This window comes from Carcharhinus amblyrhynchos, chromosome 2 (genome assembly GCF_965287045.1).
Source record: "Carcharhinus amblyrhynchos chromosome 2, sCarAmb.v2.hapA, whole genome shotgun sequence".
NCBI classification, from domain to species: domain Eukaryota; kingdom Metazoa; phylum Chordata; class Chondrichthyes; order Carcharhiniformes; family Carcharhinidae; genus Carcharhinus; species Carcharhinus amblyrhynchos.
Window position 1 is genome coordinate 42251484 of NC_137325.1, and position 22419 is coordinate 42273902.

The following is a 22419-nucleotide window of genomic DNA, read 5'->3' on the forward strand; positions in this document are numbered from 1 at the left end:
AGCACTATTGCCCCCTCCCCCCCACCCCCCAACCCCCCATCCTCCCCCCCCCCCCCAGCCCCCCCCCCCCCCCCCCCCCCCGACCATCCTTCCCCTCCCCCACCCCAACCAGCCATCGTCAGGATCCCCAGCTCCCATATCCACTGCTGGCCACCATCACGTACAACTGACCCCACCCTCCTTCCATGAGGCTCCCACAGGGATCTAGTTCTTGGCACTGCCTGTTGGCATGGGCACAGTGATCCTGATTACATCAGTAGCAACAATAAAATCGGAAGTTGCAATCTCGCCGGCGGACTATGACTTACAGCTTTTGCTGGATATTGATCCCCCTCTGCTACTCCTGTGGATGATGAATATGAGCTCCAGATCCCGCCAGAGAGTCAAAATAAATGGATCATTTTCAGATTGGCAAACTGTACGTAACTAATCAATGCCACAGGGATCAATACTGAAACCTCAATTACTTACAATCAAATGAAGGGACTGACAGTCTTCTAACCAAATTTGCTAATGATACCAATGTAAGTAGGAAAGCAAGTTGTGAGGAAGACACAGTCTGTAGAGTGAGTCGGCTAAAAAAATTAGCAGATAGAGTGAGATGTGGGAAAATGTGAGGTTGTTCTCATTGGTGGGAAGAATAGAAAAACAAAATTATTTAAGTTGAGACACACTAGAATGTTGCAGTACAGAAGGATCTGGGAGACTTGTACAAAATGTTTCAGCAAGTAGTTAGGAAGGCAAATGGAATGATGACCTTTATTGCAAGGTGGATGCAATATAAAAGTAGGAAAGTCTTGTTACAAAAGTACAGGGCATTGGTGAGATTGCATCTAGAGTATTGTGTACAACTTTGGTCTCCTTATTGAAGTAGGAATATGATTGCATTAGAAGTAGTTCAGAAAATGTTCACTAGGCTGATCTCTGGGATGAAGGAGTTGTGTTATGAGGAAAGATTGAGCTTGTTGGACCTGTACTCATTAGAATGTAATGTAAGAATGAGAGCTGATTTATTGAAACATATAAGCTTCTGAAGGGTTGACTGGGTAGATGCCAAATAGAGGTTCCCCTTGTGGAGCACTCTAGAACAGCTTAAAAATGGTCGCTCATTTATACTGATCATAATGAGGAGGACTGTTCGCTCTCAGAGGGTCATTGGAGTGAAGGCTGGGAAATTCACAGAATCACAGTGCAGAAGAGGCCCTTTGGTCCATCAAGTTTGCACCAACACTTGAGAAATACCTGACCTACCTAACTAATTCCATTTACCAGCACCTGTCCCATAGCTTTGAATGTTATGCTGTGCCAAGTGCTCATCCAAGTACTTCTAAAGGATGTCTGGCCACTTGCCTCCAGCACTTCCCAGATGGTGCATTCTAGGCCATCACCACCCTCCGGACAAAAAAGCTTAACCTAACCCCCCAAAAACCTCCTGTCCCACACTTTGAACTTGTATCCCCTTGTGACTGGCCCTTCAGCGAAGGGAACAGCTGTTTCCTGTCCATGTCTATGCTTCTCATATTCTACACCTCAATCAGATGGCCCTTTAGTCTTTACTCCAGCAAAAACAACTCAATCTTTCTTCATACCTTCATCCCAGGCAGCATTCTGGTGAATCTCCTCTGCAGCCCCTTCAGTGCAATCAATCCTTCCTATGATGTGGTGACCAGAACTGCACACGTACTCCAGATGTGGCCTCATCAAAGTTCTATACAATGCCAACAAGACTTCCCTGCTTTTATAATCTATGCCTCAAATGATAAAGGCAAGTAATTGAATATTTTCAAAGCAGAGTTAGACAGATTTTTAATCTATAATGGAGACATGAGTTATGGTGGTCAAAAATTAGAGTTAAGGCTACAATCAGATCAGCAATAATTGCACTGCATGGCAGACCAGGCTCAAGGAGCCAAATGGCCTACTTCTGCTCCAATTTTGTATAATCTTCTGATGGCCTCACATTAATTTGAAACATTAGCTCTGTTTCTCTGCATTGCTGCCTCATAGCACTAAGAACCTGAACTTGATTCTGGCTGTGTGGAGTTTGCACATTCTTCCCGTGTCTGTGTGCATTTCCACTGGGTGCTCCAGTTTCCTCCCACAGTCCAAAGATGTGTAGGTTAGGTGGAGTAAAATGCACAGGCTCACGGGGAAGGGGCAGAGGGTGGACCTGGGTAAGATGATCCTTCAAGATACTCTTGGGGCTGCATAGTGGCACAGTAGTTAACTCTGCTTCCTCACAGTGCCAGTGATCTGGTTTCCATTCCCAGCTTGGGTCACTGTCTGTGCGGATTATGCACGTTATCCCAGTGTCTGCATAGGTTTCCTTCGGGTGCTCCAGTTTCTTTCCATTATCCAAAAAACATGCTGATTAAGTGCATTGGCTATGCTGTCTTCAGTGTATCCAAACTGGCGTCGCAGTGTGACAACAAGGGGATTTTCACAGTAACTTCACATCGGCATTCACATAAGCCTACTTATGAAATAATAAGTAAAATTTAAACAGACAGTTGGGCCGAATGGCCTCTTTCTGCACTGTAGGAATTATCTGATTCACTGCGGTTCACTTGCAGTATTTTGCTTTTGCATGCAGCTTTTGTTGGGAGAGAAAACTCAATAAAAGTCCTGTTTTTCAAGGCAATTGATGGTAATTAAGTGTTAAATTATCAGTTTTTGTTGTGTACTCTCATTTATCTGGAAGTGTTTGTAAGCTTACTAAACTCATTTTTCATGACTTAGGATCCTTCAAGAGAAATTTTTTTTATCCATGCAATCAAGCTGGATGAATTGCTATGTTTCAAAGGCACAATTATTGTATTCTACATAATTAAAATCTAATTCTAAATAGTACACGATAGGGCACTTCTTTCCTTTGCAAAATGGACAGTAATCTGTTAAGAGTACATTTGATTTGAACAGAATGACAATTGGATTTAGAAGCAATGTAATGAAAATCTGTGGGGTTCTATAATGGGTGGGTGGTAAGAATACTGTGCATTATAGTGAGTGAAAATTGAACACTGACCTTGTAAACAAAAATCAGAAACAAAGCAAGTGCAACCAAATAACCTTTAAACAAGATCTCTCATGTTAATCTACATCAAATAATGATTAAAAAACAGTAGAAAATGTATTGCAATTTTTGAGAATGAGGATTTAGAAAATAGTAAAGAACCCTCTGGGACATAAGAAATTGTACAATTCAATCTAGCTAAATAAATAAACATCTTATTGTTTTTTTTAAAAAATGCAGGAAATCCATTTGTGTATAAGGAAGTAATTGACAAGCTGCATTAATTATTTCACAATATATGTCCCTCGCTGATTTCGGTAACAATCCAGAGATTGAAATTGATTTTTGCTATATTGAATTAGCAGCCTCAGAGATATTGTGAGGCAAAAGTAATGATAATTTTAAATATCTTAAATAACTTTTTGCTATTGGATGAATGATCCAACAATAATCTAACTTAATTATTCATAAGTTGTCAAGTGCATAAACATTAATATAACTAACTTTGGTCATGTCTGTGCCATGACGTGTTAAGTTAATGCTTTCAGACTGATGTGTTTTGGCATTTGTCAAAATGTTGATCTGAACCTAACTACAAAGCCATTTTTCAGGTAAAATCCCTTGGAAATTTATTAAAACATAATGAAGTTCAAAGCTCTTATATTTGAAGTTTGTTTGTAAATCAATAGTTCATATTAAAATAAATGGTACTCCATAGAGGTGATGGGGAAATAGCTAGCCAACACTTCCTTGAGAGTCTTTCAATGGTCTATGCAAGAGTATCACAGGACTAGGTCACTTTTGCTCTTCCAGTTCAAGAACACTATGTAACCAGTCCAGATTGCTGCCTCCCATTGCTAGCATTGTACAGAGCAGAACGTGGAATCGTTGTGGGTGGAGATTAGGAACAGCAAAGGGAGGAAGACGCTGGTGGGTGTCGTCTATAGGCCCCCGAATAATGATCTGGAGGTGGGGCGGGCTGTTAACGCGCAAATAAGTGCGGCGTGCAGGAATGGAACAGCCGTAATTATGGGAGATTTCAATCTACATATTGATTGGTCGACCCATGTTGGACGCGGTGGGCTCGAGGAGGAGTTCTTGGAATACTGCCGGGATAGTTTCCTTGAACAGTGTGTGTTGGAGCCGACGAGGGAGCGAGCTATCTTGGATCTGGTGTTATGTAATGAGGCGGGTAGAATTAGGGACCTTGTGGTGAAGGATCCTCTTGGGGAGAGTGATCATTGTATGGTGGAGTTTCTGGTGCAGATGGAGGAGGAGAAAGTGGGTTCCCGGACACGCGTCCTTTGTTTGAACAGAGGGGAGTACGGTAGGATGAGAGAAGAATTGGCGAATGTTGACTGGGGGAGCGCGTTGGAAGGTAGGTCTGCTGAGGAGCAGTGGAGGATCTTTAAGGAGATCTTTCTTGGTGCTCAGCAGAAATTTATTCCGATGGTTAAAAAGGACCGTAGGAGGAGAGGTAATAAGCTGTGGATAACAAAGGAGGTGAAGGAAAGTGTTAAATTAAAAGTGGAGGCGTTTAGCTAAGAGTAGTGGGCGAGAAGAGGATTGGGAGAGGTTTAAATGTCAACAAAGATTGACAAAGAAGTTGATAAAGAAGGGTAGGAGAAACTATGAAGCTGGGCTAGCGCTTAATGTAAAAAAGGATAGCAAGAGTTTTTATAAATATATAAAAAGGAAGAGGCTGGCTAGGGTGAACGTTGGACCCTTAGAGGATGAGAGGGGGGACTTAGTGGTAGGGGATGGGGAAATGGCTGAGGTCTTGAATAACTTTTTTGTTTCGGTCTTCACGGTGGAAGACGTGAATAATTTGCCGGACGTTAGCGATGGAAAGGTGGTAGGAGTGGAGGGTCTCAATGACGTTGTTACTAGAGAGGCGGTGCTCGACAGACTGGAGGGACTGATTGTGGACAAGTCCCCAGGACCGGATGGAATGCATCCGAGGGTTCTGAAAGAAATGTCGGAGGTGATAGTGGATGCCTTGGTGGTTATTTTCCAGACGTTGCTGGATTCCGGGGAAGTGCCGGAAGATTGGAAAGCGGCTAATGTTACACCGTTGTTTAAGAAGGGTGGCAGGCAAAAGGCAGGGAATTATAGGCCAGTTAGTTTAACGTCTGTTGTAGGTAAAATGTTAGAATCTGTCATCAAGGATGAAATAGCGAGGCATCTTGAGGGGAATTGCTTGATAGAGCAGACGCAGCACGGTTTCGTTAAGGGGAAGTCGTGTCTGACAAATTTATTGGAGTTCTATGAGGATGTGTCTAGGGCGGTGGATAGAGGAGAGCCAGTGGATGTGGTCTTTCTTGATTTTCAGAAGGCATTTGACAAGGTACCTCACAAGAGGTTATTGCAGAAGGTAAGGGATCATGGAGTTGGGGGTAGGGTGTTAGCGTGGATAGAGGATTGGTTGTCAAATAGGAGGCAGAGAGTGGGGGTTAATGGGTGCTATTCGGATTGGCGGTTGGTGACTAGTGGAGTGCCCGAGGGGTCGGTGCTGGGGCCTCAGCTATTTACCATTTATATAGATGATCTGGAGGAGGGAACCGAGTGTATGGTGTCGAAATTTGCTGATGACACCAAGATTGGTGGAATGGCAAATTGTGCGGAGGGTGTGGAGAGTCTGCAGAAGGATCTAGATAGGCTGGGCGAATGGGCCAGGAAATGGCAAATGGAATTTAATGTTGGCAAGTGCGAGGTGGTCCACTTTGGTAGGAATAATGGTAGGAAGGACTATTTCTTACGTGACGAAAAACTGCAGCAGGCGACGGTGCAGAGGGACCTCGGGGTCCTTGTGCATGAGTCGCAAAAACCCAGCCTACAGGTGCAGCAGGTGGTCAGGAAGGCAAATGGGATGCTGGCCTTCATAGCAAGGGGGATTGAATATAAAAGTAGGGAGGTCTTGCTGCGGCTGTATAGGGCGTTGGTGAGGGTGAGGCTGCAGCTGGAGTACTGTGTGCAGTTTTGGTCGCCGTACTTACGCAAGGATATTTTGGCCTTGGAGGGAGTGCAGAGGAGGTTTACTAGGCTGATATCAGAGTTGAGGAGGTTGAGCTATGAGGAGAGACTGAATAAACTAGGCTTGAACTTGTTAGAGTTTAGAAGAATGAGGGGAGATCTCATTGAGACGTATAAGATGATGAATGGGATGGATAGGATAGAGGTGGAGAGACTCTTCCCGCTCAGAAAGGATGGTAGGACTAGGGGGCACAGCCTCAAGATAAAGGGGGGGCGGTTTAGAACGGAGTTGAGGAGGAACTTCTTCACTCAAAGGGTGGTGAATCTCTGGAATTCTCTGCCCGTTGAGGTGGTGGAGGCTACCTCGCTAAATATTTTTAAGATGCGGGTTGATGGGTTTTTGATAAGAGAGGGGATTAAGGGTTATGGGGAGAGGGCGGGAATGTGGAACTGAGCCACAACAGATCAGCCATGATCTTATTGAATGGTGGGGCAGGCTCGAAGGGCTAGATGGCCTACTCCTGCTCCTATTTCTTATGTTCTTATGTTCTTGTGAGACCATCTGCCATTGAATACCAACAATTCTTCACTAGCTATTCTACAACCACTAGACAGCAGTGTGTCTAAGCACTAGGACTGGCAAAAATGTGGAAAATATGGATATGAACAGAGATGATTGGCTGGAATTTTATGGAATATTGGCTGGATTATTGGATAGAGTTCATTTGGAATTTTTTTAATTTCAACATTGTGACCAAGGTGACATTGTGATTTTTAGCGATTGATGGAAGGTAAGGCATGTAAGGGAATTTTAAGTTGTGTTCAGTGGAACCACGGTCAGATAAGGCAATGAATAATGGAGCTGGAAACTATGTGTTGGTGGCCTACTCCCTATTCGGCTTCCTGTTTAGAAAAAAAAGAAGAGATCTGAAATCACAGCTATTTACTGAAAGAATGAAGCCAGAGTAATTTTTACTATACAGGAATCAAATAAGGAAACACTAAATAATATCTTAGTTAATCAGTTATAATCTAACATCCAAAGACAACATTAGTTAAGCAAGAATTAACCCACAAATTGCAGCCTGATAAGATATAAATTACACATTAAATAGCAGATATACATTGGCTCAGTAGTGTATTCAGCATGTAGGTAATCAAGCACAGACACAATGGCAGGATCTAGCGACCCTTTCACCACATACGCAAATTCCATTGTGGCCATTAAATCTCGTGAGAGCGCCAAATTAGATCATGTCCTCAGCAGTGTGATGCCACGCCAGTGCAAATCACTGGTGCCCCCTAACATCCTGACAATGGGAAGGATGGGGAGGTGCCCCGATCTCCACTGGGGGGAGAGGGGTTGACCTTGTATGCAACTTTGAGATCAGGTGGCCTGTGTTCCGATCTCAGAATCCCAGCTTTGCCAGGCTGTTTGCTCTCCATTGCCCCAGATGACAATGTGATCCTCACCAGCAATTTCAAATTGCACAAAGTACTGTTTATTCATGTGAGACAGGGTGTCTGTTAAACTGTGAGTTTCACACAGCTTTTCTCACCTGATCCAGCACTCTGTGCAATTTGTGACTGTCCTTCGTGTGAAAAAGCTCAGCTCCTCTTTCTTTCTAAATGCTAGCCTTTATAGGAAGGGGTATAGAGTATAAAAGCTGCCGTCTAATGCTTCAGTTGTATAGAACGTTGGTTAGACCGCATTTGGAGTACTGCCTCCAGTTCTGGTCACCTTACTACCGGAAGGATGTGGAGTCTCTGGAAAGGGTGCAGAGGAGGTTTACCAGGATGTTGCCTGGCATGGAGGGGCTGGGTTACGAGGAAAGGTTGGAGAAACTGGGACTATTCTCCTTGGAAAGACAGAGATTGAGGGGGGACATGATAGAGGTATATAAGATACTGAAGGGAATAGATAGAGTCAATAGTGAGAGACTGCTCCCTAGACTGGGTACAAATACGAGAGGTCATGATTTAAGGGTGAGGGGGGAGAGGTATAATTTGGATGTGAGAGGAAGGTTCTTTATGCAGAGAGTTGTGGGGGTATGGAACGCGCTACCGAGTAGGGTGGTGGAGGCAGGAACATTGGACTCGTTTAAGGTTCAGTTAGATAGACACGAGTGAAATGAGGATGGAGGGTTATGGTAGGGGCTATTAAATAAGGTTAGAACCTCGGGAGACACCAGAAAAGCAGACTTGTAAGATTAACGTTTTTGTCTTTTTATTCCGCAGGTGTCGGTCCACCTCGTTGTCAAACGAGGGGCATGCACACGGTGGGTCGTGCGTGGGCTGCTCTTGGAGGTTCCGGGAGTGGCCTAGTACTTCGTGTCGGTGTGTGTGCTTGATCCTGGACCAGTAGACGGGTGCCGCAACAGCTCGGTGACTAGACTGCTAGCTGTGCAGATACATGGATTTGGGCCTGTGTCTGTGGGAGTTTGCGCATTCTCCCTGTGGTTGCGTGGGTTTCCTCCGGGCGCTCCGGTTTCCTCCCACACCCCAAAGATGTGCTGTTAGGCTGATTGGTTTTACCAAATTGGCACTATTCTCCCCTGAATCTGGCTAAGTTAGGGGTTCCATTCGTAGACACGCAGGTTAGAATAGGTGTAGGGTGATGCGGCGGCGCGGGCTCGTTGGGCCGAAGGGCCTGTTTCCCGTGCTGGGTTGTTCTTTGTTCTTTGTTTTAGGATTAGCCTAACTTGCAGCAGACAGCAGAGCAACTCAAATTCTAAGCATACAGACATCACCAAAAATGACACACGTCTTCAGAATCTCCTCAACTGAGCCTAGATGGTGTGGGTACATCAATGTTATCTTAAAGTAACAGAAACGGCTGCAGCAGTTGTGTCTTTGCTTGTTCTCTGCTTCTGGATCTAGTCCCTGTCTTCCACAGCATGGCCTCAAAATAAGGGGGAGCAGATTTAGGACTGAGTTAAACTTCTTCACACAAAGGGTTGTGAATTTGTGGAATTCCCGGCCTAGCAAAGCAGTTGAGGCTACCTCATTGACTGTTTTAAGGTGAGGATAGATAAATTTTTGAACAGTAAAAGAATTAAGGGTTATGGTGAGTGGACAGGTAAGTGGAGCTGAGTCCACAAAAAGATCAGCCATAATCTTACTGATGGCGGTGCAAGCTCAAGGGTCCAGATGACTTATTCCTGCTCCTAGTTCTTATATCATTTCAGCCAGAAGTTTTGGTTTCCAATCCTCAGTTTCGGTCTCCAATCCTCAGTTTCAGTCTCAATTTTCTTAGCAACTGGGAGGGTGAGTTTCCTTTCCAGTTTCCCTTTTGTATTAGTTCCTGCCTCAAAAAGTACAGTCTTTGACTATGATTCCCTCATACACCATAAATGCTGCCTAACCTGCTGGATGTTTTTAACATTTATCTCACTCTTCCTATGTTGTTTAACATGTTGAGTTATATCTCAATTGGCTGTAAGAAAAGCTAAATGATGAAGTATTTGATAATCTAACAATTTTATTAGATAATTTTACTCTTATATGCTACGGATAGAATGTCAAACAAACCATAAAGAGTTGTCACAATTATACCCAAACAACACAATATTTTGGAGCAGGCTGTCTGGCTGTTAAAATGATTATCATCCTGACATGGTGCTTTGCTTGAAGTTGTAAGTAACCATCAGATTCATTTATTAATATATCAGCAGCTAGCCATAACATAGTAGGAAAAATGCAGTAAAAAGAGCAGCGGAGACTATCCTCAAAATTAAATAAAAATGACATATGTTGACAATATATAACTTGAAGAGGAAGCTCAAGCATAAAAAAGTTAAAATTAAAATATGATAAGTCACTATGGTTGGCATTCTTTTACCTGACTAAATGTGTTACTTTTTAAATACACATATTTGTGTTTTGGGGGGGAGCTAATCAACCTGACTAATGGAACTCAATTTGTTTCTAAATACCAAAACCTTGGGTATTAACATGTGTGCTGTATTCTTCAAATACTAACACTATATCCAGGAAAAAAAAATCAATTCAGCAGAATGATGTATATTCAGTTACATTTATTTTCCAGTCTGTACCTTTTTCTACAAAGTTACAATGGACAAGGGGAAGAAAGCTATGGAAATGAACTCTAATGTATATTCTATGCAGTTTACACAAATAATCAGTAATTAATTTTAACTCTTACATGCTGTAGCCAACAAGAAATGATCCATCATAGACAGAAATTAATTTCATCAATTACACTGTGCAGGTCTGGCCATGGAAATTTGGCAATATCACATATTTGAGGCAGTTTTTTCCTCTTACACACTTTGCAATTCTCTCAATGTTGTAAGCACATTTTGTGGAATTGAAAGCCACCAGAGTTGGCTTTCAACAAACACTTAATGAACTTTGTAATAACCAAAGATGACTCAATGTAGCTCCAACAACAAGGATTTATTAAACTATAATAACTATTTACACCCTAAGGCTCTGACAGAACATATATACAATCTACTCTCTTCTACTCCTGACTTCAACTGAGGTGCTTCCAGTCCCAGGACCCATGCCCTCACTCCTGATTGGCCCACTTCCTGCACCTCTACTCCATTGGATCTGATCATGTGACCTGCAAGAGATTCCTCCTTAAAGGGGCCACATTACCACACTCCTCCCCCCACTGGCTCTTGAGTCCACCTATGAATGAAAGCAGAAGAGAAGTACGGACACAATATCACATTAGGGACACCAAGGCAAAGCCCTTTCAGATTCTTGTGGAACAACGCAACTCTATTCATGGTCCTTCAGCAACTAATGGAAAATGGCGTAGACCAATGAGACCCCAAATGATAGATGAGGATACCGATATAACCCTTTGTGAATATTAATTAATGGTAACCAACTTTTGGGAGTCTTCATCCAGCTCTAGCTGCTGGTACGCACGACTAAGATCTAACATGAACTTAAGGCCTCCTGCTAATTTTGCACAGAAATCTTCTATTGATTAATCTTCTATTGGGGTATTGATTTATCTGGACTTGTCTGGACTCACTTGCCTGTGTGACAATTCCACCCTAGGTTCATTAACTCAATGTAAAATCAGATTTGAATATAATGTCAATAAATTATTCACCTCGCTCTTGAAATTGTGCCGGATATCCGGTGCCGGTAAGATCACGAAAGGCAAGAAATTGGCGTGAACCTAATTTTTCAGCTCTCTTGTAATCTTACCCCTTGATATTGGACTTGCATTTGTATGGCACTTTTCATAATCCTCTGGATATTTTAAGTGTTTTATATTGAATGAAATACATTTGAGAACAACATGGAGATTGGCATGATTCCAAATTTTGTCAGATTTAGCAAAGCACTCGAGTTAAAATTGTGCTATATCCGGCTGGAATATTCCAGTCAAGTGATGATTATCCTTTGCAGCTGGAAAGCTAACACTGAAACGTCCATTCTGGTTCCAGAGTTGAACTTTGAAATTCCAATCATAACACCAATTATCATGCAGAAGAACATTTTAAGCACATTCCATTTTGCAATGCCTAAATCCAGATTCCATTGGAAACTGCTCTTTAACCTGCATCATTGTACAGCACAAACTCCAAAAGGCATCATAGAAATACTGATATTACAGGCCAGACAGAACCTCAAGTTATACAAAACCAAAATAAATCTTCCCACAAGCTTCAATACATTGCCATCCAACTGATAGATTCATACATGCTAATAAATGTTATTATATAAGAATATAGATCTATTTTAATTGAAACATTGCAAGTGAGCCTTATATATAATGATCACCAAGAACTCCTGGAGACAAAATTATCACTTGATGAAAAAGAATTGTTCCTCACATTATCAATAAAGTTGAGGTCACTATGAAATTCTGCAGGGCTTGCTGGGGAAACTCAGAAGTACAGAACTTAAGTGGCTGCATTCTGCCATTGCTTTCCGTTTGCTAATTTACAGCTGGTAATCATAGATTATTAGTTAACAGAGGCAATTTCTCTATTTCTGAATTTCTGTACCTGGGAGGGAGCCGTTCCTGCCAGTACTTTGAATTTGCAAAACTACCTTGAAGATTTCAAGGAATCTAAGAGTTGAAAAACTGGAACTAACACTTTACACCTGCCAAATCCTTGGATAATATTTTGCAGTTCACAAAATTCTAAACATGATCAAAACCCATAGGAGAAGTAAATTAGATTTTTTTTGCATGTCGAGGTATCAATCCAGTTTTGGAGGACCTGGGCACACAGACAGACATTTGGGTGATTAGTGGGAACATAGGAAAAATATGAAGCTAGATTAAGGTATTTGGCAGAGGAGACAGCTTTGCATTGCTTTTTACTTAATGTTGTCCAGTATGTTAATTAATAACTGCATGCAGCTTATTTCATTTATGATTAGTAAATAAAAATGAGTAACAGTATTGTTGAACACTTATCAGCATGATATATGTATATGTATGTAAACCTTTTTGTTGTGTTGTTGAGAGTTCTTTGGTTCTTTGAATATTAAATAATGCTTGTTAAATAAAAATGAATATACAAAAGTACTGTGCGATGGTATTTAAGGAATTTTGATTAAAATGGTCTGTATGTAGCTAAAACTGTCGCCAGTGCAATTTCTATTGGACAATCTGTTTATGCTAAAGCAGTCTTAAGAGTGATTGATACTGACAATGTTAGCTGAAATGGTAAGTTTTTCTTCAGCACTAGCATCCTTCATCTTGATATACATAGAAATGATGATGGAAAAATAGGAAGATTTATGGAATTTAAAAAAACACAATCGCAGAGCTTAAAATTTGCAGATATTTATTAGAAACTATGATTGCTACACTCAAAAGAACTCTCAAACACAATCTGTAACCTGCTTTATTGAATCAAAAAATGAAGAGCACTTCAATACATATAAGCATAATAAAACAGAATCATGTGATTCAGATGGGCAGACAAAGCAGCATTTAAAAGCTGGAGATGAAGGAAACAAGTCATGAATGAAAAGTTATGAGTAAGGAAAGCAATCATCTATTCACAACACAGCATACTGTGATATGCAAAAAAGAATCAGCTGCGGCTACAGAGCGTATGGTTGAAGAGTAAGGGTCATTTTGAGAAGTTGAGCTTGTTGTAATTGACATAAGTGATTCTGAAGACAATGGCAGCAAGGCTGAACTATATGAGAATGAAGAACCAGTATACACACAAAGACATCACCAACTGAGTAATATGAAATTTTCTGTATACCTAATGCATTTTGTAGTGAAACAAGTTTATGATTTAAGACTGATTTTGTGTTGTGGATTTTCCTTGGAATAGCAGGCCTGCTTCTTTTGTGTCAGTCGTCTTGTTGGAATGAATGACACTCCAGACATGGCTACAGCACAATTTATTCAAGATCCAGTGAGGTTTGCCACTGATTATATGTCCGATCAATTGCAAATTGCTAATTGCTAACTTTTAGGTCTTAGCCATGAAGCTACCTAATTTGTAAGCATTTTCTGTAGTTGTGATTTTGTCTTTCTACGAATGAATATGGTTCATACTTTTTAAGATTTATGCTCATTTGTTTAACACACATAATGCATAATCCATGACCAAGAGAATAGACAACTCATTCCTAAGTATTAGACAGTGTTACTTAGACACTGGGGGCAATTTTGTGCCTCAGTGACAATGACAGCGTAGGTGCAAAGTCTTGTGAGAGTCGGGAAACGAGATACTTACCAGTGGGACCTCAATTGTGGGGGGATCACACAACGTGTGGTGAGAGAAAGTGCTGAGGTCTTTGAAGGGATGGGAGTGGCCATTGAAGGAGGAACTTGCATTGGGGGGGTGGGGCAGGGCTTGCAGTGATGGGGCAGAAGGACAGAGCGGACATTGAGTAGAGGAATGGTGGCAATAGTGCTGTGGTGGCTGTCCTGGGTGGAGGGGGGAAGAGTTCCTAATAATTGTTCCATGGCAATGGGGGGGTGGGGAGGGAAAGAGGGAGAGCCCCTGAAACCTTCGTGGAGCAGGCAGGGGGTGTTTATCATCAGTTCTGATCAGGGTGCCTCCTTATCTCTGTGGAACCAGCCTCGCTGACTTTATCAGATCCTGTCCTGCCAGACTGATGATGTAAACCACAGAACCCAGATTTTTTTTGCCAGAGTGGCTCTAAGATTGACCCAGAATCTCAGCTATACATCTGGGGAGATACACACTGGAAAATTCCTATTTGGCAAGAGATGTGGCAACTGTCTATTTTATTTCCTTCTTCTTCTTTGTGTATCAGTTCAAGATCAATAATTCATACCTTCCTTTATTTCATGTTTGAGATCAGGAACTGAAAAACTGGGTGGCACGGCAGCACAGTGGTTAGCACTGCTGCTTCACAGCTCCAGGGTCCTGGGTTCGATTCCCGGCTTGGGTCACTGTCTGTGTGAACGCCCCTCGCTAAATATATTTAAGACGCGGGTAGATAGGTTTTTGATAGGCAAGGGGATTAAGGGTTATGGGGAGAAGGTGGGAAAGTGGAACTGAGCCACTTCAGATCAGCCATGATCTTATTGAATGGTGGGGCAGGCTCGAAGGGCTAGATGGCCTACTCCTGCTCCTATTTCTTATGTTCTTATGTTATGTGAAGATTGCACATTCTCCTTGTGTCTGCGTGGGTTTCCTCCGGGTGCTCCGATTTCAACAACAACAACACAACACAGCACGGGAAACAGGCCCTTCGGCCCAACGAGCCCACGCCGCCATCTTAACAATGTGCTTTTCCTCCTCCACCCTTGACCCATGTCTATGCTTATGGTACCCCCATTGGAAACCAGACTAAAGGGAGAATAATTTAGGAACAATTTATTACACCAATCAGCCTAAGAGCACATCTTTGGGGTGTGGGGGGAAACTGGAGCACCCGGATGAAACCCATGCAACCACAGGGAGAATGCGCAAGCTCCCACAGATGCTGGCCCAAATCCATGTATCTGCACAGCAAACAGTGATAGTCACTGAGCTGTCCTGGTGCCCATCTGCTGGTCCAGTTTTAAGTGTATACAAACGACGCGAAGTACTAGGCTACTCTCGAAACATCCAAGAGCAGCCCAAGCACGACCCACCGCGTGTATGCCCCTCGTTAGACAACAAGGTGGACCTACGCACCTGTGGAGTAAAAGAGAAAAATATCAACACATGTAACAGTTGATTTCCAGGAACGCCCCGAGACTCTGATCCTTATTTAAAACAGTCTCCTACAACCCTCCATTCCTATTTCGCGCATGTATCTATCTAAGTAAACCTTAAACAAGTCCAGCGTGCCTGCCTCCGCCACCTTTCTTGGCAGTGCATTCCATACCCCCACGACCCTCTGTGTGAAAAACCTCCCTCTAGCATCCAAATTATACCTCCCCCCCCCCCCCCCCCCACCCCCCCCACCTCACCTTAAGCCCGTGGCCCCTCGTGATATTTGTCTCCAATCTAGGAAAAAGCCTGCCACTGTTTACTCTATCTATACCCTTCATTATCTTATACACCTCTATTAGATCCCCCCTCAATCTCCGTCTTTCTAAGGAAAACAGCCCCAATTTACCCAATCTTTCCTCATAACTCAGTCCTTCCATACCAGGCAGCATCCTGGTAAACCACCTCTGCACTCTCTCCAGGGTCTCCACGTCCTTCCGGTAGTAAGGTGACCAGAACTGGACGCAGTACTCCAAATGCGGTCTAACCAACGTTCTATACAACTGCAGCATTAGACGCCAGCTCTTGTACTCTATACCCCTTCCTATAAAGGCTAGCATACCATATGCTTTCTTCGCAACCTTCTCCACCTGTGTTGCCACCTTCAAAGACTTGTGCACTTGCACTCCCAGGTCTCTTTGCATTTCTATACTCTTAATAGGTCTACCCTTTATCATGTGACTCCCCTCTATATTGTTCCTTCCAAAATGCATCACCTTGCATTTATCAGGATTAAATTCCATCTGCCATTTATCTGCCCAATATACCAGCCTATCTATATCTTGCTGTGTTGCCTGACACTCCTCCTCACTGTCTGCCAATCCTGCCATCTTTGTGTCATCTGCAAACTTGCTGGTCACACCACGTACACCCTCTTCCAAATCATTTACATATATTACAAATAGAAGAGGTCCCAGTACTGAGCACTGCGGCACACCAGTGGTGACAGACCTCCAGCTAGAAAAGGACCCTTCCACTACTACTCTCTGTCTCCTGTTACCTAGCCAGTTTTCAATCCATCTAGATACCTGACCGTGTATCCCATGAGCCTTAACCTTTTCAACCAACCTACCATGAGGGACTTTGTCAAACGCCTTACTGAAATCCATATAGACGACATCAATGGCTCGTCCTTCGTTGACCGTTTTTGTCACGTCCTCAAAAAATTCTACCAGATTCGTAAGGCAAGACCTCCCTTTAACAAAGCCATGCTGCGTATCCCTAATCAGACTGCAATGTTCCAAATGCTTATACATCCTATCCCTAAGAATTTTTTCCAACAACTTTCCTACCACTGACGTCAAACTCACCGGCCTATAATTACCAGGGTTATCCCTACTACTCTTTTTAAACAGCGGTACCACATTCGCTATCCTCTAGTCCTCTGGGACCTCACCTGTGTCCAAAGAAGAGACAAAGATTTGCGTCAGAGGCCCAGCAATTTCATCTCTCACCTCCCTAAGCAGCCTGGGAGAAATGCCATCAGGCCCGGGAGATTTATCAGTTTTTATGCTGCCTAAAAAGCCTAACACTTCCTCCAAGTAATATCCATTACTTTCAACTGGTCTTCAGCTCCCTCCAAGACAGTACAAGACACCAAGCCCCTCTCCTTCGTGAATATTGACGCAAAGTATTCATTCAGGATCTCCCCCATTCCCTCAGACTCTAAGCACGGTTCCCCCCCTCACAGTCCAAAGGTGTGCGGGTTACGTTGATTGGTCATGCTAAGAAATTGCCCCTTAGTGTCCAGGGATGCGTAGGTTAGAGGGATTAGTGGGTATAATATGTAGGGATATGGGGGTAGGGCCTGGGTGGGAGATTGTGTTCGGTGCAGACTCGATGGGCCAAAGGGCCTCTTTCTGCACTGTAGGGTTCTGTGATTCTAAAAGTACTTCAGATTTATGTGCCCAAAAAAAGACACATTTGAAAGTATTATATCTAAAGTTCAGATCAGGCACTTTCTATTCAAATCTCAGCTTTTTTTTAAGACCAAAAGAAATTAAATCGACAGAAACTTGATCAAGTATAGGTTTAAAAGCACTCCAAATTAATTTGAATACTTTGAAAATGATATGGTACTTGAAGATGTATTTCATGAGGGAACATCTGAGCTAAGCACTTTTACACAAGTTTGTGATAACTCTACTGCAGTTTTTAAAATCTTTTTTGTTCTCTCTTTGTGCCTCCTTAAGGGCGAATTGCTGAGTCCTTGTCGATGTGATGGTTCAGTACGTTACTCGCACCAGCCATGTCTTTTGAAGTGGATTAGTGAAAGGGGGTCATGGAGCTGTGAGATTTGTTGTTACAGATACCACGTTGTGGCAATAAGGATGAAAAGACCATGCCAGGTAAAGAGTCTTTATTTGAAGTATTCAATAAGAAAGTCTATTTCAAACCATAGGCTGAGATGTCTACCTCAGGGAGACTTTCATGTTATGATGATAGACTTTGTTTATGTTTAATTAGTTATGACAGTGCACCTTTAATGTCCAGTGAACTTTATTTTATGTGTCCACATGAAGGTGCTGCCGACAATGTGAGCTGCCTAAAATATTGAGAGTAAGTTTGCATCAAATGTTTCCACAGCTCAAACTGATGTGTGCTTCTGCTGTCCAGATACAGTAAGACTTCAGCATGAGAATGTGACCATTCAATCCAGAAAGAATTGCGATAAATACTTCTGTATGTACTAATGTCACATTTATCCCCATTACAATTATAATTTTAAGATAAGAAACAAATACTACTTTATACAGAATATAAAAGAACACATACTGTGAATTGAAACCACATTGTTTGACATCAGTAGAAGAGTGTAAACAGATTCACTATGTTTGTCTATTATTTTAATAAAGACACTGACTATATTTTAATATTGCTAACACATCGGTTGCTTGCTTTTAGTTTAACTTACTAAAATTGAATGTTAAAGGCATATTTATGATTTTTTTTGTAATTGCAAACGATGTGTGGGTAAGGTTGATTGACCACGCTAAATTAACCCTTGTGTCAGGAGGATTAGCCAGATAAATATGAGGGGTTGCTGGAATAGGGCCTGGGTGGGATTGTGGATGGTGCAGACTTGATGGGCCAAATGGCCTCCTTCTGCACGTAGGGATTCTATGATTTTGTAAGTATGAGTAATTTCATTGTGTTATATAATGAAGAATTTTTTCTTGATTAAAATTCCTAACAATAAAATAAACTTTCATAATTACTGAAAGCATTCAATTGTACAAAGTGAAACTGATAGAAATATTCAAGTTGACGTTTTATTCACGCTAAACATACGTTGGTTACACCTTCACACAATAGATAAAATGGTGCATCTCTCTGTATTTTTCTCTATGCGTCTGTGAATTTATTAATATATCTGTGCGGAAATGATAAAGTGATTTTCACTGTTTTGACATTCTCATCTGTGCAGGTTTAAATAATAATACACGAATAATAATATGTCATAATTGCAGTGAGTTTTTACAATTTGAATTGCAACTGATAATGTCAGAGTCTGCTGTTTTTAGAATAATTGTAATTAAGTATTTGGTTCTCCTATTAATGATGAATTTAATGCTTGTTCATTGCGAGATAGTTAATCCAAAGGGTCCAAGGTTTTATTTACTTCTAAAATATCAAAATTACTGAATGCATTTGTAAGATACTAATTTGTAGACTTGGCAAATTCTGCAAACATGACAGTGCATAGATCATATATCAAGTTCCAGATGGAATAACAGTGGATATTTAATTATTGGGAAAGGAAACTCTCTCCATTCAGTTGCATCTGATTTATTTTACAAATTTTATGTAAAGTAAAATTTGACGTTAAGCGGAATAAGTAATCCTACAATGCAGAAGAGGCCTTTCGGCCCATTGAGTCTGCATCAATGCATAACAGGCCCTAACCTGCCCACTTAATCCCACTTGGCAGCACTTGGCCTATAGCCTTAGATGTTATGGCTTTCTAAATACTTTTTAAAAGATGTTAGGCATCCTGCCTCTACTACCCTCCCAGGCAGCAATCCCAAATTCAATATGGGCAAGATAGATGGTTTATGAATTGAGATGAGGATTATAATCCACTGAACAAACTCTTTGGTGAGATCTGTTATATGGTTAATAGTGTTTGTCATTATTTATGTGGAAATTGGACAGCAGCTTCTACACATGCAGAGTGAAATGTGAACTTTGCTGCACCAGAAACCATATCTTGCTGAGAGATTCACATTCAAATAGAACTAAAAAGGTAATGCTTGGTTTCATTGGTCAGAACATTTTCAATACATTGAATACAGGAGTTGGGATGTCTTGTTGAAGTTGTACAAGACATTGGTAAGGCCACACTTGGAATACAGTGTACAGTTCTGGTCACCCTGTTATAGAAAGAATATTATTAAATTAGAAAGAGTGCAGAAAAGATTTACTAGGATGCTACCGGGGCTTGATGGTTTGAGTTATAAGGAGAGGCTGGGTAGACTGGAACTTTTTTCTCTGGAGCACAGAAAACTGAGGGGTGATCTTATAGAGATGTATAAAATAATGAGAAGCATAATCAGCTAGATAGCCAATATCTTTTCCCAAAGGTAGGGGAGTGTAAAACTAGAGAGCGTAGGTTTAAGGTGAGAGGGGAGAGATACAAAAGTGTCCAGAGGGGCATTGTTTTCACACAGAGGGTGGTGGGTATCTGGAACAAGCTGCCAAAGGTAGTAGCAGAGGCGGGTACAATTTTGTCTTTTAAAAAGCATTTAGGCAATTACATGGATAAGATGGGCGTAAAGGGATATGGGCCAAATGCAGGCAATTAGGATTATCTTATGGATTTTTAAAAATGGGCGGCATGGACAAGTTGGGCCGAAGGGTCTGTTTCCATGCTGTAAACTTCTGTGACTCTAAAAATTAGGCAGAGAGAATCCATTATGTTTAGTCCTCATCGTAAACTCCATTGTCTAGCCACCATTACAGTTACATTTACTGGTAATTGTCAGAGGCTGAAACAAACAGTTCGTAGCCTTGGTTGCAGATCTAGCCTTGGGGGTTATGAGCTTTTGACTATATATCTGCTCCATCACTCAGATTATTTAACTCTACCTCTTTTACATTGCCTAACCCTACCTCGACTCAGTTCATCTGCTGTTGCAACCATACCTTTGTTACTGTTGACTTGACAACTACAGCATTCTTATCCTCATTAACGTAAGGTCATGCAAAATTCTGCTGCTCAAATCCTAACTTGTATGTCAAGTCCTGGTCACACATCATCCCTGCATCTGTTTACTTACATTGGCCCCGAGTTAAGCATTGCCTTAATTTTAAAATTCTCACTCTTGTTCTCAATTCCTGCACTAAAAGGTGTTATCTACAGTCCTCTGACCTGACATCTTGTACATTCCTGATTTTAATTGCTCCATCACTGGTGGCTGTGCCTTCAGCTGTGGAGAGTCAAAGCTCTAAAATTTGCTTCCCACACCTCTTTATCTCGACCTTTCTGTCTTCCTCTGAAATATTCCTGAAAACTACGCCCACAATCTTTTCAGCTCTGGCGAGGCGTGATAGTAAGATAGGGCTAGAGGCGAAAAATTAGGGGGGGCAATTCTCCCAGCCGGCTGCAGCGGACTGGGAGACATAAGCAAAGGCCGTTTAGCAGGCATCCCGCTGAGCACTATCCGGCCGCTGGATTTCCGACATTGTCAGCCCCATGCTGGAAATCAGAGCGCAGCTAATTAAAATATTTAAATCACAACTTAAATCTTATTTGTAGGCCTGGGACTGAAGTCTCTCCTCACTCTGCCAGGAATGTTTAACTCCAGCAGGATTTAAACAGCTCCCCATTACCAATCCTGCTAGAGTGATGGGAGGCCATGGAGGCCCCGGAGGGGAAAGTGGTAATGCCCAAGGGGCACGTTGGCACTGCCCACTGGGCAATGTCAAGGGGGTGGAACCAGTGGGGGACAGTCCTAATGGAGAGGTGGGGCCTCTGGGGAGAGATGGGTGGCGTCCCCCTGCCACTCTGCAATCGAGATCACAGGAAGAGGAAGGGAAGGGACTGATTGGGGCTGGCCATTGGTGTGGGGTGGTTGGCCTGCTTGGGGGAGTGGAGGCAGACTGTGACTGGTGAGGAGTCAGGACTGCAATGGAGGGTGTTGGGGTAATATTGCTTCATGCGGTGATGTCCAATTTGTTTTAAACACCTCAAGTGTGGATTCTCATTACCACAGGGGATTAATAATGAAGAATTCCATTTTATTTTTACCTCTGTCTCTTTTATCTCTCTCCCATAATCCCATCTGTTTTTTTTCAAACTTTGTTTCACTTTTCATCCATTGTTTAAAGCTAATTGTTACTTTCTGCATCAAACAAATTGGCTTAGACTCTATGACCACCAGATTCAAATGTGTGGTGCCTAACTTTTTGGTGGCCTTCAGAATGGTCTCTGCAGTGTACCAGCATGCTTCTGATACTGACCACACTGAATGACATTTTGGTGAGATATTACCATGCATTTAGGAGATGTTTCCAGAAACATGTTGAATATGCAAAGCAAGACAGGGTAGGGACAGGAAAGGAAAGGAGTGGAACTGGCCAGGTTGGGAGTGTGCAAACCCCATCCCTATCCACTGTTGAAAATCACTAGTACTGTGAATGTTGGAATTGGGTTCTGCCTGCCAACTTTAGGTATTAAAAGCATCAAAAATGCAAAACATATTACGATGGATAAATTTAATCATGTTTTTATTTGTTTATTTTCTTTTTAATTTTGCTTAAATTGTTACTTCAGGCAATTGAAATTTTAGTTCCTGAGGAAAAAGCACAGATTAAAAACGTTGGTCTTTTGAGTGATTTGAAATGATAACCTAGTACCAGATGGTCCAAAAAAAGAGGAATATGTGTTCACGTTATAAAAACCTATAGGGTGTGATTTTTCCAAAATTGCATAGATTCTGTTATTGGGGCAGTGTTTTTAAAGGGCGCCCTGATCACTAAGTTAAATTGAGGCCCCCCCTCCCATGGACATCAGGACAACCCTTCCCCACAATGCAAAGATCGGGCACTTCCCCACCCCCCCAACACGAAGATTGTGGCACTGCACCCCCTACCTCCTGGGTGACCCCACTCCCCCTCCTTCCAGCATGGGGCACTCCCATCCCCTTAGATGCTTTGGCTTGGCCTGCCGCACCCCCCCCCCCCCCGCTCCCTTGCCCCCCCCATTCATCATTACAGACACCACCCCCCTTCATA

The 22419-nt window shown here is 42.2% G+C and overlaps 1 protein-coding gene across 1 annotated transcript in view; it reads left to right on the forward strand.

Annotated features, from left to right (window-relative positions):
- The window catches only part of LOC145359703 (E3 ubiquitin-protein ligase MARCHF11-like), an 85203-nt gene that overhangs the window by 23842 nt on the left and 38942 nt on the right, over positions 1 to 22419 (forward strand). Inside the window, exon 2 of the mRNA XM_080214475.1 lies at positions 17376 to 17531. Coding sequence (XP_080070601.1) covers positions 17376 to 17531 — 156 coding nt within the window. The remainder of the gene's footprint in view (positions 1 to 17375; positions 17532 to 22419) is intronic.